The sequence below is a fragment of the Oryzias melastigma genome, linkage group LG8, assembly GCF_002922805.2.
Source record: "Oryzias melastigma strain HK-1 linkage group LG8, ASM292280v2, whole genome shotgun sequence".
Lineage (NCBI taxonomy): Eukaryota > Metazoa > Chordata > Actinopteri > Beloniformes > Adrianichthyidae > Oryzias > Oryzias melastigma.
This window is the reverse complement of record NC_050519.1, coordinates 20,141,894-20,155,536: the sequence shown is the minus strand read 5'-3', so window position 1 is coordinate 20,155,536 and position 13,643 is coordinate 20,141,894. Positions and strand designations below refer to the sequence as shown.

At 40.2% G+C, this 13,643-nt stretch overlaps 1 protein-coding gene across 4 annotated transcripts in view; it reads right to left on the bottom strand.

Annotated features, from left to right (window-relative positions):
• The window catches only part of LOC112146111 (myosin-10), a 69,372-nt gene that overhangs the window by 22,044 nt on the left and 33,685 nt on the right, over positions 1–13,643 (bottom strand). For 2 of the 4 annotated variants that reach the window (XM_024271767.2, XM_024271769.1), the window contains 3 exons: positions 6,046–6,073; positions 3,117–3,219; positions 1,166–1,195 (listed from right to left, as the gene is read on the bottom strand). In XM_024271767.2, coding sequence (XP_024127535.1) covers positions 1,166–1,195; positions 3,117–3,219; positions 6,046–6,073 — 161 coding nt within the window. The remainder of the gene's footprint in view (positions 1–1,165; positions 1,196–3,116; positions 3,220–6,045; positions 6,074–13,643) is intronic. The other 2 variants (XM_024271768.2, XM_024271771.1) reach the window with 1 other exon arrangement.

Here is a 13,643-nt window from a genome sequence, read left to right as displayed (position 1 = left end):
ACTTTATGTTGTGACACTAACTAACGGGTAAAATCCCCTTTAAAGCGATTTGACTTTTATTTGCAAAATTGATGTCAAAGTTAAGGTTTTGGGAAAAACCTGAGCCTCACATCTCAGCAGAGCTGACAAAAAGCAGATGATTCTGGCTTCAGATTCTCTCATTTTATCACTAAAACCAGGTGCTTAGAATGAAAATATGAAGAGGAGATTTCAGGGAGAGCTATTATACTCTATCCTAGTGGTATTAGGACTAGAACTTTACTAAACCTTCAGGAAATCATGTGAAATAAATCTATTTTCTTTTGAAAAGGTCTTAATCCTTTTGAGTAGACTACTTTTCTGTTGCCACTTTCACCTCATCTGAAGCCCTTCCTCTGCAGTGAGTCTGTCCTTCATCCCCTGCTTCTGCATTCCTTCACTGAGTCAACCGTGCAACCTGACCAGGAGACTCTACGCTTGAACTTTTCACTCTCTGCTGCTGAAACGCAGCACTAAACTGTCATTTATGCAAAACATGAAGGGATTTGCCTCCTAAATTGTATTGTGTACTGTTTTTCATTTAAAACTGAATGGAAATAAACATCAGATATTAATTGGAGACATCAGATACAAGCAGTAAAATGTCCAGTCTATGAAAAATCATGCAAAACTGTGACAAAAAATTAAATAAAATGACAAAAAATGCAACAAAAAAATGAAAAATGCTCTTTAGGCAGCAAACATTTATAAAAGAATTTTACAAAATAAAAGCATGCATGTTTGAGTTACACATCTTTGACTGTATAATGGAAAAACCAAAGCAGGAGGCGATGTTTAGTGTGGCTCTGGTCTGATCTGCACAGAACTATCCGGTCAGGCTCCATTAGAACTTCATGTAGACTTCTCATGGCGGGGTTCTGAAACCTATTAGCGATTAACATAGCATCCCAATTTCCAGCGGCTCTAATGAACCTCCATCAGCTGATAAAACAGCTTTATTATCACGAGCCCGCTGGGTTTATGGCAGTCTGGACTGAACACATCAGACATGTGAGCCAACACTAACAAATACCTCATGAAGAAAGAAGCTGAGATTAGTCTGTCAGGAGCCGAGCAGCATGCAGATGCACAAAAAATATGACAACAGACCACACAGGGGGCGGGGGGGTGAAGGAGGGACACTTGCCTGGAGCTTGAATGCTTTGGGAGATTCGGGCTGTTTGTTATGGATAGACAAATGCAAGTGTTAAAACCTGAAGCGCGTGTGTCAGACACAAGCCACAGGAAACAGAACCCCCCCCATCTACACTTGTGCAGGGAGGGGGGCAAAGGTTAGAGATGACCAACTGTCAGGAAGCTTTCACTACACTACTGCTGGGCTTCAGAACAACAGAAGAACATTAGAGAACATAAGAAGTTTGAAACTTTAGAAAATCCCTCTAAATCAGGGATAGGCAACTCCAGGCCTCGAGGGCCACATTCCTGCATGTTTTGGCATGTTCTGATTGGCTGGATACACCTGAAGCAGGTAATCAGTCATAAGTAGGGCTTGGATATCTGGAAATCATTCAGACACTGCAGCTTCGAGGCCTGGAGTTGCCTATCCCTGCTCTGGATTACACTAATCTTACACTTTCTCTTTTAGAAAAAAGCAAAGAAAAATTCAGCAAACATGAAACTAAACCATCATAGCTTTACATCAGTGAGTTCATTAAAGCCTTAACCACAACTGCTCTTAAAGGGGGATACTGCGGGAGACCAGGACACAGAGCGCACCGGTACCCTAACCCAGTAATGGTACCGGCTCAGGCCCGGTTCACGCCTGGTACTGTGTCTGGTACCGGTTTGGGTCCGGTACTACGTCCAGTGCCCGGTCAGGGTACCAAGTTTGGGTACCGGACGCGTCCCGGGGATCAGTCCACATCCGGTACCGCATCTGGTACCAGGTCCCTTGATTTTACAAACAGCCAGAGGGTCAAAAAACGAGGAGTTGCTGACACCCAAAACGCCAAACAGTGACATAGAGGGGTCCTCAACCTAACGTCAATATGTGACAAGAATGTGTTGGACAAGGAGCCTGTTAGTGCTGCTTATGTGATAAGTGCACGTGTTCGTGCTTGTACCCCAACTGTTAGAAATTGGGAAATTACACAATCAGAGTGTAGCTTGTGTGGGCGTCCCATGGACATGAATAACCTGCACACTGTGTATGCAGCATTTGTGAGCGGTCAGTAAGGAACCAGTACTCGTAAGCCTCATTTCCACTGAGTGGTCCGGTACGGTCCAGTTAATTCTGGCGAGTGTTTCTACTCAGTTAATCCTCGCTTCCACTGAGCGGTTTGTTTTCATGGCGCATGCGTGGTGTAGACCGCTAGCATGTCATTGTAGTGCGACGACTAGAAAAGCAACAACAATGGAGGTCATCTAGCAGCTCGTCTTTTTCTTGCTTTATTTCTGGTATATCGTGTATAACAGGAATTTAATTTGTTTGAAAGAAGATTGCTAAGAAGCATACCGCCATTGAAAATGTTAGCTTAAATAAGAGCTATATTGGTGTTTTCTTTTCTTTTTTTTTTTTTTAACTTGTCCTGTCCAACAGCTGAGCAAGCAGACAATACATTACAATGGAAATGCTCAAAGTACCAGACCGGACGGCTCAGTGGAAATGAGGCTATAGCTTACTAATGATGCACACATTACAATGGTACGTTCCATTTTTATGATGTCCCTTAAGCCCCAAGGGAACTTCAAGACATACCTGCACCCCCCTTAAGATGCGGCTGTTCCTCTCTACGACCTTCCACGAGCCTGGACAACCCAAAAACCAATGGCACCCGTAGGGGTAAACCCCCCCCAGGGGTGCATGTGATTAAGGCTTTAGTGAGATTAACGCTCATTAACATTGGTCCTAATAGACTACTTGTAACTGAAACCCTCTAGAAGTGTTTGCAGGAAGGTCCCCCACCAAACCAGACCGTCCCCCCTGGCTGTATTTACGATGTGCGACCATTCACTAATTTGCTTTAGGCAATAAATCTGCCCCTCAGAGGGTAAAGAGGAGAGGTGTAAGAAAAATAAACGAGTGGTCCATAATTGGGCAGGGACAAAGTGGAGTGGCTGCAGGCGGTGTAGCTCACAGGAATGTTGTGGTCTTTGCGTCCTTTGTGTGAGGAGGCAACGTGGGCCAGGTACTGAATGACCTTCTTGGTGTTCTCGGTCTTGCCAGCTCCTGATTCACCTCTGAAAAGGAGAGTTTGGACATCAGCTGAGTGGAGAGTGAAGAGGAAATAAAATGTTTTGTTCCTGGAGTGAAACAAAGCTTCAGGTTGCAAGGCTAAACCACATTACAAGACGTAATCTGGGTCATTTGTCTACAGTTTAGCGAGGTGCAGAAACATCAGAGGGAAACCAAAATAACTCTCATTTGACACGCTTGTGGTTAAGACAGTTACGGCTGACGCAGAAGACGTCAGACGCAGAGATGGGAGACAAAAGGAGTGAGTATCCATCCGGCTAGCTGTTGTTTATTTCTGTTTGTTTGTTGGTGAGTTTCTCTGAAGAATGCTGTGGTGTGGTGAGTTTTCCAGACCAGCATTTCTGTAATGATAGCTGTGTTCAGGCGGACTTTCCACATTTCCCACAGCTAGGTCCCCGAGCTCAGAAAACACCAACCAACAGCAGGAACCAGTCAAAGTGCATGAAGACATGCCGGTGGCTTTAGCCTAGCTGCTTATTAGTACAGCAGCACTTCAACAAGAAGCTTCTGGATTATTTCTCGAGAGCAGAATATGAACACAAAGGAAAATGGGTCAGTTAGGTGTTGACCATTCAAAACACAGACCACTTGTTCTACTTCCAAAATCTTTGTCCACAGAGGAGGTTCCTTCACTAAACTGTGGCTCAGAGTTACTAAGCTTTCACCTAAAAAGTGGAACTCACACTTTAACCACTTTGTTGTACTCTATAAAAATCAGTTTAATTCAAACATTGCTATTTTGATTTATTTTATGAAGGGATCTCAAATCCAACAATAAAAAAACCTAAAGGACACAATGAATGCATTTTTTTTAATGTAGTATAAAAGTAAAGTTAATAAGTCAATTAAAAAAAAAATCACATTTAGGTTCCTAAATTGTCAATTTTTCGGTCCAAAATTGTGCTGCATTCAAAGTAAATCATTGAGAGATTTAAATCAGCCTGTAAAGACCCACTTTGAAAAGAATGGAGTTTAAAAGCTCCCAGTAATGGGGAGGGGAAGGGGGGTCGGGGTTGCTCTGCACCGAGAATCCCTCCCCCAACTCAGAAGTGAATTTCTAATAAACTCCTGGCACACTGCAGAAACTATGTCCTGGAAAATGAGAGTTTTTTTTATTTTGTTTAAAAATGGCATAATACTACCGTATTTTCCTGACTAAAAGTTTCTTTTTTTAGCCAGGGGTGCGTCTTATACTCAGGAGCGACTTATTTGCAATTTTTATAAAAACATAAATAGGCTCATATATTTGTTATTTTCCCACAAACAATCAGTTGCCTCTTAGCTGTTGTTTCCTACTAACAACCACTAGAGGACACTGTAGGTTTGTGTATTAGTAATTACTGTTGACAGAAGAAGTGCCGTCCAAAACAAACATGGCTGAGAATGTGATAGTTCTCCTCGTAAACGTTATGATGTTTTTCTTATTTTCATCGTGGCATTATTATGATTGTTTTTATTTTTCTCTCCTTGCACTAATGCGGGACAGCAAGCCATCAAACTGGGTTACAAACAGACAGAAGAGCAGCTAAAACACCATCTTTTAGATGCAGCTCCTGCAGGCTAGAAGGTAACGATCGCTGTAAGAACAAGACAAAGAAGGCTGCTCTCTTTGGACAAGCATTGAGCATTAAATTTGAAGCATGTCAGAAGAGGCAGCGGATTCTAATTTGATGCATGCGTTCGATGTTAAATGCAACATTACGTTGGGCTTTTTGAATTTGTTCATAAATGTTGGACTTTCTCTTAAAAGTGCGACTTATACTCCGGAGCGACTTATAGTCTGGAAAATACGGTAATTAGAAGAAGAGTGTGAGAGCTTAGCAAATACATCAGAAGATGACAGGAGTAGGTATTTAATCGAGTGAACTGGGGGGAGGTTAAACCACCAAATGGCTCCCACCTGCAACTCACCATTCCCGCGGGGGAGGGGTCAGGAGGACAAATGTCCTCCCAAACAGAAAGTATACAGAAAGTATACAATCCCATTTTGTTTGGATGAATGAGAGAACTTTTTCATTTTGTAAAATACAGAAAAATTCTGATAAAAATGACTTTTCTAAATCTCTGTTTCAGTTACAGTCACTAAAAACTGGAAGAATAATGACTTCAAAGCTTTCAGAAATGACATCAAACATTGAAAAGGACACATAATGAATAATCTTTTGAGGATCCGTCATTTTTATTAACTTGTTAACTAGCTGATGTTTTTTGATGATTGCGCTTTTATAGTTTTGAAAAAAGACACGAAACAAATGAAATAGTCCAGTTTATCAAAACAAAACAAGAAAAAAAATATTTGAATGAATTTTCGTTGTATTGTGTGTTAGCCTCACCAAACAGGAGTGTATTTTCAGTGTTTACGACAGATTGCTCTGCTTGTCTGTTTGCTTGCAGCATGGAACCCGTGCCACGCTGACAGAGAACGCCACTTAATGACTTTCTGCCACAGCAGATGGGGGCTGGCCTGAAAACCACACTCATAACTCCCTCAGTTTTGGGTAGAGCCACTAGACAGGCCAAGAGCCGCAAAAAGTTATTTGAAACTACTCTTAAAATAAAACCCAAGAAGCGGGCCAGTCGACTTAGCAAGAGAAGAAACCCTGAACGATTTGGAAAAATACTCACTTTGTAGAAATAAATGAAACTGGAAAACCAAGAGTTATGAGCTTCATCTTGTGCTCTTATTTGCTGTTTTAGGTCTATGTGTGACTAATTTGTTAAAAACACTTTGGTAAACCTATTCAAGCTTGGACACACAGATTCAGTATTAGCAAAGAGTGAAAGATAAAAGAAAGAGTTGGATCACTTACGTGCAAAGGATGGATTGGTCCTCACGATCTGTTCAGAAGAAAAAATAAAATCAGTGTTTCTTTCAAACTTTTGCAAGAACCCTTTTTGATGATGTTGTATTACTGGTGCTGTTTTTTTAGCTGAAAAAAATACCTGTGTTTCTTCTTTAAAAAAAACATGTCTGAGGGAAATCAGGAAGTAGCTGTCACCGTTGCCTGCATAAGAGAACTTTGGAGTGTGACATCATCACCCATTGAAAATGATTTATTTCTGGCTCAGATGAAATGACGATTCAGTCGCCATCTTTAACTTGATATGTATGCCGCCATGTTGGAACCAGACAACGTCGGTGATTGGTCTGAGTTGGTCTGAGTCAAGATTTCTATGGCAACCACTCTCCCCAATCAGGAGTTAGCTTGTTGGAGGTCCACACTCCTCACCACGTGAACACAGGCTCAGGAGAATCTGTCAATCAAAGGTTTCAAACGCTTGACAAGAGACCACATACTTTATCGAGGCTTCTGATTGGTCAGTTTATAGTTAGAAGAACATTTACTTCTTTCTTCAATAACTTGCACTGTTAATTTCTCTATAGAAGTCTTTGGGGATTTTGGCTTCGTGGAGTTCCTGTTTGGAGAGAGCAAATAGCTGTCCATCTGAAGAATAATAGTAAGTCAATAAAATATAATATTTATTCCATTACTAATTGTATTTTATCATCTGCATGATAGAAATTTGAGGGCTTAGGACATATTTGACCCATTCTTCAACACCCAGGCTGGTATTTTAAGCCATGTTAAGGTCATCGAACCAGACCAGACTAGTAACCAAAGCTGGATTTCGACTGACCCCCTGCACCAATACAACCTTAGAAGAGACAACTGTTTATGAACTTTACCGAAACATGATAATCATATGAATATGTCAGGCTTTTTTGGACATAAATCAAACACCAAATTTGTTACAATGAAACCTTAAAGAAGTTATATCTCAAGAGTAGATCTTGTTAAAGAGTCTCAGTCAATCTCTGAACTGATTCTTTCTTAGGTTTCAATAGGTTTAATCTGAATGTCATTAGTCAAAGCAACAAGTGGAATCTGATAGAAAGCATGACTGAAGTCTGACATCATGAGTTAAAATAGCCAAACACAGCTAATAAAGTTGACGTCATTGTCTTTTTCTTTTGTAGATAAGGGAAACGGCATGAACACCGGCCAGAAGCTAAAAACGTGGAGTTTGTCTCCAACACTTGAGCAGAAAGGATCGGCTTTTGAAGGGTAAACTCCTTTTCAGTAGAGAACAGAAAACAGGTTCACTCCTCTGAAGTTCACTCATCCCCAACAAAAGGGGCTCAGTTTTCACCAAATGGTTCAGACCAGCTTTTAGGTGTCATCTTTCACCTCAGGAATTAGCTTCAGTTTTGTGCTAACACACAATTATCAGAAGCACCAAACGCTGCTTACTTTACTGGATTAAGAAAATGTAAATAAAAGACAGTCCAGGTTCAGTCAGAGTGAAACAGTTGAAAGTAGAGCAGATGATGAATGAGTTCCTCAGTTCAAACGACGTGATCTGCCCAGATACTGAGACACATGTTCAGCCTTCAGCATGGATGATTGATTATTCTTCCTGTTCGTGCTTTAAGTCAGTTCCATGCAGACCTGATGCCTGTCAGATGTAACATAAGAGCATTTGCAGAACACCAAAAGTCCCTCTGGACAAATGCAAACAATGCAATGGAACCCACCATAAATATTAAAGACACACTATACTGCCTAGAAGCACAAGCAGTTATGCTGCATTATGGAGTTAGTGACCTCAGCTCTCTGGTATTACCTACTTAAAAGTCAAGATTAAGCACTGTGACAAACAGAAATGCTGAATTTCTGATCAAAATGAATCTCATCGCACAAAAACTGAACACAACCTGAAAGTCTTACTAAAATAGAACAGACAGGTTTTATTGGGTTGACATTGATTTGATCTGTTTGAATAAATAATGTTAAAACCAGTGCAGAGGAGGTCAGTTTCTGGGCCACAACTTTCCTTCTTTTAAATCAAAAATATTGACAAGTATTCAACAAACGAGCAGCTGAAGAACATCAAAAAATTGTGTAACCCTTGTGCTATCCTAGGCTTTTTTACATCAAAAGTGGGGTCATCTGGACCCCACAAGACAGACCACTGAACTTTTTTTCCATAGATTTTTATCTTCACTGGTGTCTGTGGAAGACATTAAGCCCTGTCCACCTTTGTCATGGGAGGGATCACACATCAATGTAAGGGTGGGGTCATCTAGACCCCATAAAATAGCATGAGGGTTAACGTGTGTACATTCTTACTGAATCAAAAAAAAAAGTGTACTTTCTTTAATTAATTCAGGATAAATGTTGAAATAACTGAACAAATATTGTGACAGAAGTCATCAACAGAAGCTTTGATTAACACCAATCTTAAACTGGAAAAAATAAATTAAATGAGTCACATTCTTTAGGTCAGTGGTCCCCTACCCCCTGGGCCATGGCCACTTGGGACCGGACAGACAGAAAAAAGACATACATGCTCTAACTTAGATTTATTCTGTTTAGTTTATTTTCTGATCCTGAAAGAAGTTTTATTCTGGAAAACAATGTTCATCTTGGTCACGTGACTAAAAGCGGCTAGCTGGATTGCTAAGCTAGCAGCCCAAAGCTAACGAAAAGCCAAACAATAAAATGTATTTGGAAAGTTTTTTAGGGGAAAAACCGAATCAGAGCCTTCGACTTCAGAGAACTATAAAGCTGCAATTTACAGCCAAAACTGGCACAAACAGAGTTAGAGACTGTTGTTCTCATGTAGCAGAAGCCGCTGTGGCTAACACGTGGCGACAGACTCTCGACTGTTTCACATGCAGAAAATAAAGTCGGAGAAACTGTGGATTCGAGTGCACATTATATTTAGAAAATACCAGTTTAATGGTGATTCTCATTTTATTTTCCTTTATTGATCCATCAGACCTTAGAAGTCGAATAGCTGAAGCTGGCGTCTGGTTGTTGGCCTCTACTTTGATATTAAAGGGAAAATCTTCATCACAAAGTTTAAACTAGCCGTAAACATTAGTCGGAGAATGAAGATTTAATCAAATAAAGTTGTTGATCTGTGGAAACTTGTAAAAAGGGGATTTAAAAATTTTCCTACAGCAAGGCAGAATTATGTTTAGAAACTTTAGCACAGAAAATGATCCTTTCATGATCCTCTTTTGATCCTGAAAGATAACTGGAGCCTGAACTGAGAGTTACATTTACATTCTATGGAGGAAAAAAAACATGTAATGTTTCCTTTAAGGTTTTTTTTTACATCAGAAATGACTTCTACAAATCCACAACTTTGTTTCATTGAATCATCATTATCTGAATAAAAAACAGCTAATAATATTTTTAGACTTTTTAAAACTACATTTCTTGTTGTAGTATTTGATCTTGGAAATAGATTTTCAGAAATTGGAAGCTTAAAAATGCCAACTTTGGCTCTGTTTGGAGCAGTTCATGAAAATATTGTCTTATTTAAACCAAGGCCTGAAAAAGGTTGGGGACCACTGCTTTGATGGTGCAATGACTGCTTTTGTATACAAGAGTTTTCATTTGATAACAGTAGCCGAGTGTGCTCAGAGTCCATCAGGAAACAGAAATCCTCTCATCAATGATATTCCTGCAGCTTCACCAAAACTTCACTTCAGAGCTGCTTCCGATCCAGCTGGTGATGATGGAAATTGTGTTTAAATTGAACCTAAGTCTTGGTTTTAGTGTAAAATTGTAAATATTCTCTTTCTTAGAAAACCTTTTAGTGGGACGTGTGATTGTGGACAGAGACGTGTGTGTCCATCTGCCACCTTTAGGCCTTTTGGCAGCAGCTGCTTCCTCCGTCACCACAGCAACTAACTGCTGGACCATGTTTACCCAGGATGCAATGCTGGCAAAGCACAGGAGGACCAATCAAACTGTAAAAGGTCTGTCTTTGCTGTAGCTCACTATTGCTTCACTAAATCACCTCTTCTCTTCTGTGATCCTGGCTTTTCCTTCCACCCCCCCTCCACGGGTTGTGTAACGCCTGATTGCTTCCATATCTACACGTCTGTTTTTAGGCAATGAAATGTTTCCATCTGAACGTATCACTGCCAAAATGTGGAATCGATTTGATTTAGTTGAACAGTTTAATTCAATTTATAATTCTAAGCAATACAATTAACTCCTGATTTATTGTTAAACTCTCCATTTCAAAACCAACTTTTCAACTATTGATTTAAACAAAACAAAGGTGGAACTTTTATTATCAAAACTCTATTTTTACAAAAAATAAAAAAACAATGAGAAAATCTGTTTTTGCCTAAAAAAGGCAAGAAGTTTAGTTAAAAGAAGGTCCATCCATCCATCTCTCTTCTACTTATCCAGAGTCGGTTCTGGGGGCAGCAGTGGGAGTACAAACCCTCTCAGTTGGAGCTTTCTCCACAGTAACACTTTGCACTGGTTCCGGCTGTGCCTCACATTTTTTTATCTAACACAAAGTGTTAAGTGCACCCACAGTGTCAACTGTATTGCTTTTAACACCATTGTGTTCAAGGGTCACTTTTTGTCCTGCTGTCCATTTGCTGCTGAAAGGCAGGGGGGGCACTCGCGGCGTGCGTTTATCTCAGCATGAAATGTTTTTTTCATTGATACATTAAGCTTTTTCAGTGTTTAATTTTTAAATCTATTAGAATTAGTCACAAATGTTGGAGCCGTCGTGTTCCACAGTCTTTATATACACAGTGCATTCATATTACTGGCTCTGAGTAGGGAGACGGATCAGGCCACGCTCTTCAAGAGACCTGCTCTGACTGATTATGATGGTCTCTAATCAAAGCACCACCACCATTAGTCCACGTTGCTAAGTAACCGCAGAATACAAGTGTTCAATGAGACCAAAGCCTTATAATTATTGTACAGATCAGCCTGAACTCTCTTTCGTGTTCAGTCTTTCTTTTCATCTCTTCATGTGGACCTAAATCTCCACACACATACAGGTATACCTGGGCCCTGACCAATCAGAACCTTTCATTATCTCTGACTTAACGTTTCTTTCTCTTTCAACTGTGAGTCTGCAGTTGGATGACAGGGACACTGTCAGAATCATGGAGGTGTTTTTTTAATACCTAGAATGGCTGGATGGACTGGTGTGAACCTCAAAGCGCTCTCATGCCAAGCCAAGAGACATAATCTCTTCTAGAATCTTCTCCTGATGGAAGATGCATTAAATACATCTCCAGGGAGGTATGCTGCATCTCAGCTGGACTCTCTTGATGAGTATAGAAAATGCCGCCCTACTGGATAACTGAGCTCCAAGGCATGCCCACCACCCTGCAGAGGAAACTTCTTTCAGCCGTTTGTATCTAAGCTTTTATCCTTTTGTGAACGACTCAGTTCATGACCAGGTGAGGGTTGGAACATACAGTATATTTACCAGTAAACTGAGAAATGTGCTTCTCTGGCTCATCTCCTTCTTCTCTAAACGGACCAATACATCAAAAATGAAGTCACTGCACTGATATGTCAATATAATGCTCCATCCTTCCATCCCTGTTGAACAAAACCCAAAGATACTTAAACTCCTAAACTTAGAGAAGGAGCCCACCTACCCGGAGAGGGCAACCAGCCTCAAAGGGCCTCAGACTTAGAGGAACTAATTCTCATTTTTTTATTGCTTCTTAACTGTGAACTGCCACGTTCACTCTGAAGGTTCTGGTTCAATGAAACTAACGCAAAAATGCAGGGATGATGCAGGCGAACAGAATTCATGCTCTGGTTGTAGAAAGAACAGATGTAGAAAGAACAGATGGCTCTTAAGCTACGTTCACTGATTTCTAATGCAAAGTCTAAGTAAACACACTGAAATGCGAGTTTTGGGCTTCCACGTTCAAAAGTCTGGAGCAAGATTTGTGAGATTTGCTTCAACACTTTGCACCAAGCCCCCTCCAACTGTAGCTGACAGGCATTTGCTAGTAAACATTAGAAACAGAAGAAGAAGAATCCGCTCCCTGTTTGTCCAGTGTGAACACCGTATGCTAAAAGTGGTTTCAAGCCTGCCCGGTGTGTGTGTCCTATTAGTATGGAGTACTGCTGGACCCCATTTTTCCATATCACCTCCTTCACAAAAACATTGGCATCAAGACTTAAAACCTGTTTCAAAATCCATAAAACATTGAGTGGATGGACATGAGCCCTCAAGCACACTGAGGAAGCTGTGGAGCTGATTCCTGTTCTACAACCCTGACTAACTGTACTGTTGCTGCTGAATCAGACTGTTGGCCAAATTCTCCTCTCCTGTTTTCTGGAGTGGACTGAGTAGTGTGATTCCTCTGTAGTTGGAGCTCTCTACAACCCCCCTTCTGGAAAAGAGGGACCAGCACCCCAGTGTGATGTCTAGAGCAGAGTTCTGCAACCTTTACAGCTAAAAAGTTTCAGTTCCTTTCTACCCAAAATCCAATGAGAGCCGTAAAGTTTCACCTCAACATTCAGAAAAAACACAATGTTTTTGTGGAAATTTGGTCAACATGAGGCAAAAATTGAATTGCAAAAGTATTATAAATAGCAACATTAACTTCACTACACTCTGTATTTCCTCCAGCAGTTTAACTTGAATTAAAAATGTTAGAAAACCAAGTCAAACATGCATTTTCCACCATCATGACTTCATCCTTTTTCTCTTGTTATTATGAAAAAATAAACATTTGAACATTGGTGTAGAATAAAGATTTTTTTTTTTAAATCTATACAGGTAAATGCAATTATATGCTTTGTAACGTTGCCTCAGCCTCATGTCCAGGTAGTGTTCTATAAAGCTGATTGTCAGAATCACTTTTGTCACCGAATGTAGATCAGGAGGTTTACTGTGACATGGAGCTGCACCAGACTGATGTGAGAGATGGGAGTAGACTGGAGGGGATGAGACTTTGTGGAAATAGCTGTGTTGTTTTTTTTTTTTTGGCTGCTGCGGTACCACTGAGAAACAACTAGACACTGTTGTGCAGCAGAATACAAGAATTTGAGCTTATATTTTAATATTTATTCAAGTTATAATACTTTTTAAAACCAAAGAACCACAATAGAGGGATAGAGGAGCCGTACATGGCTCCAGAACTTTAAATGGCAGAGGTACTGTCCCCCGACCACCATGCAGTGTCATAAAGCTGTGTCACCCAAGAGGTTTGCCAGAAGTTTACCTTAAAGCAACCGATCCATAATGTCATAATGGAAGCCCTTTGATTTGATTGCTGACTTTTAAAACTCTGTTTCATCACTAGGGCTTGGTTAATAAACCGATTTGTATTGATTTAAGCTTAAAAGATCAATAATTGATTCATAAAAATATACATTGATTTAGCACATAAAGCTAAAATCTGCTAGCTTGATGCTAACGTTTCATGGAATTTCCTATAGGATGGCTAATGCTAACACTCAGTTGACATAAACATACATTGCTGACTAAATTAACATCTTTATAGACTCATAGGCATGAATTTTCCAAACTCTTTTAAGAAAATATTTAAAGTACCATTTGTGGTTTCTATTCATGCTCTATTCATCACCAGTTAAATCTGAGATGA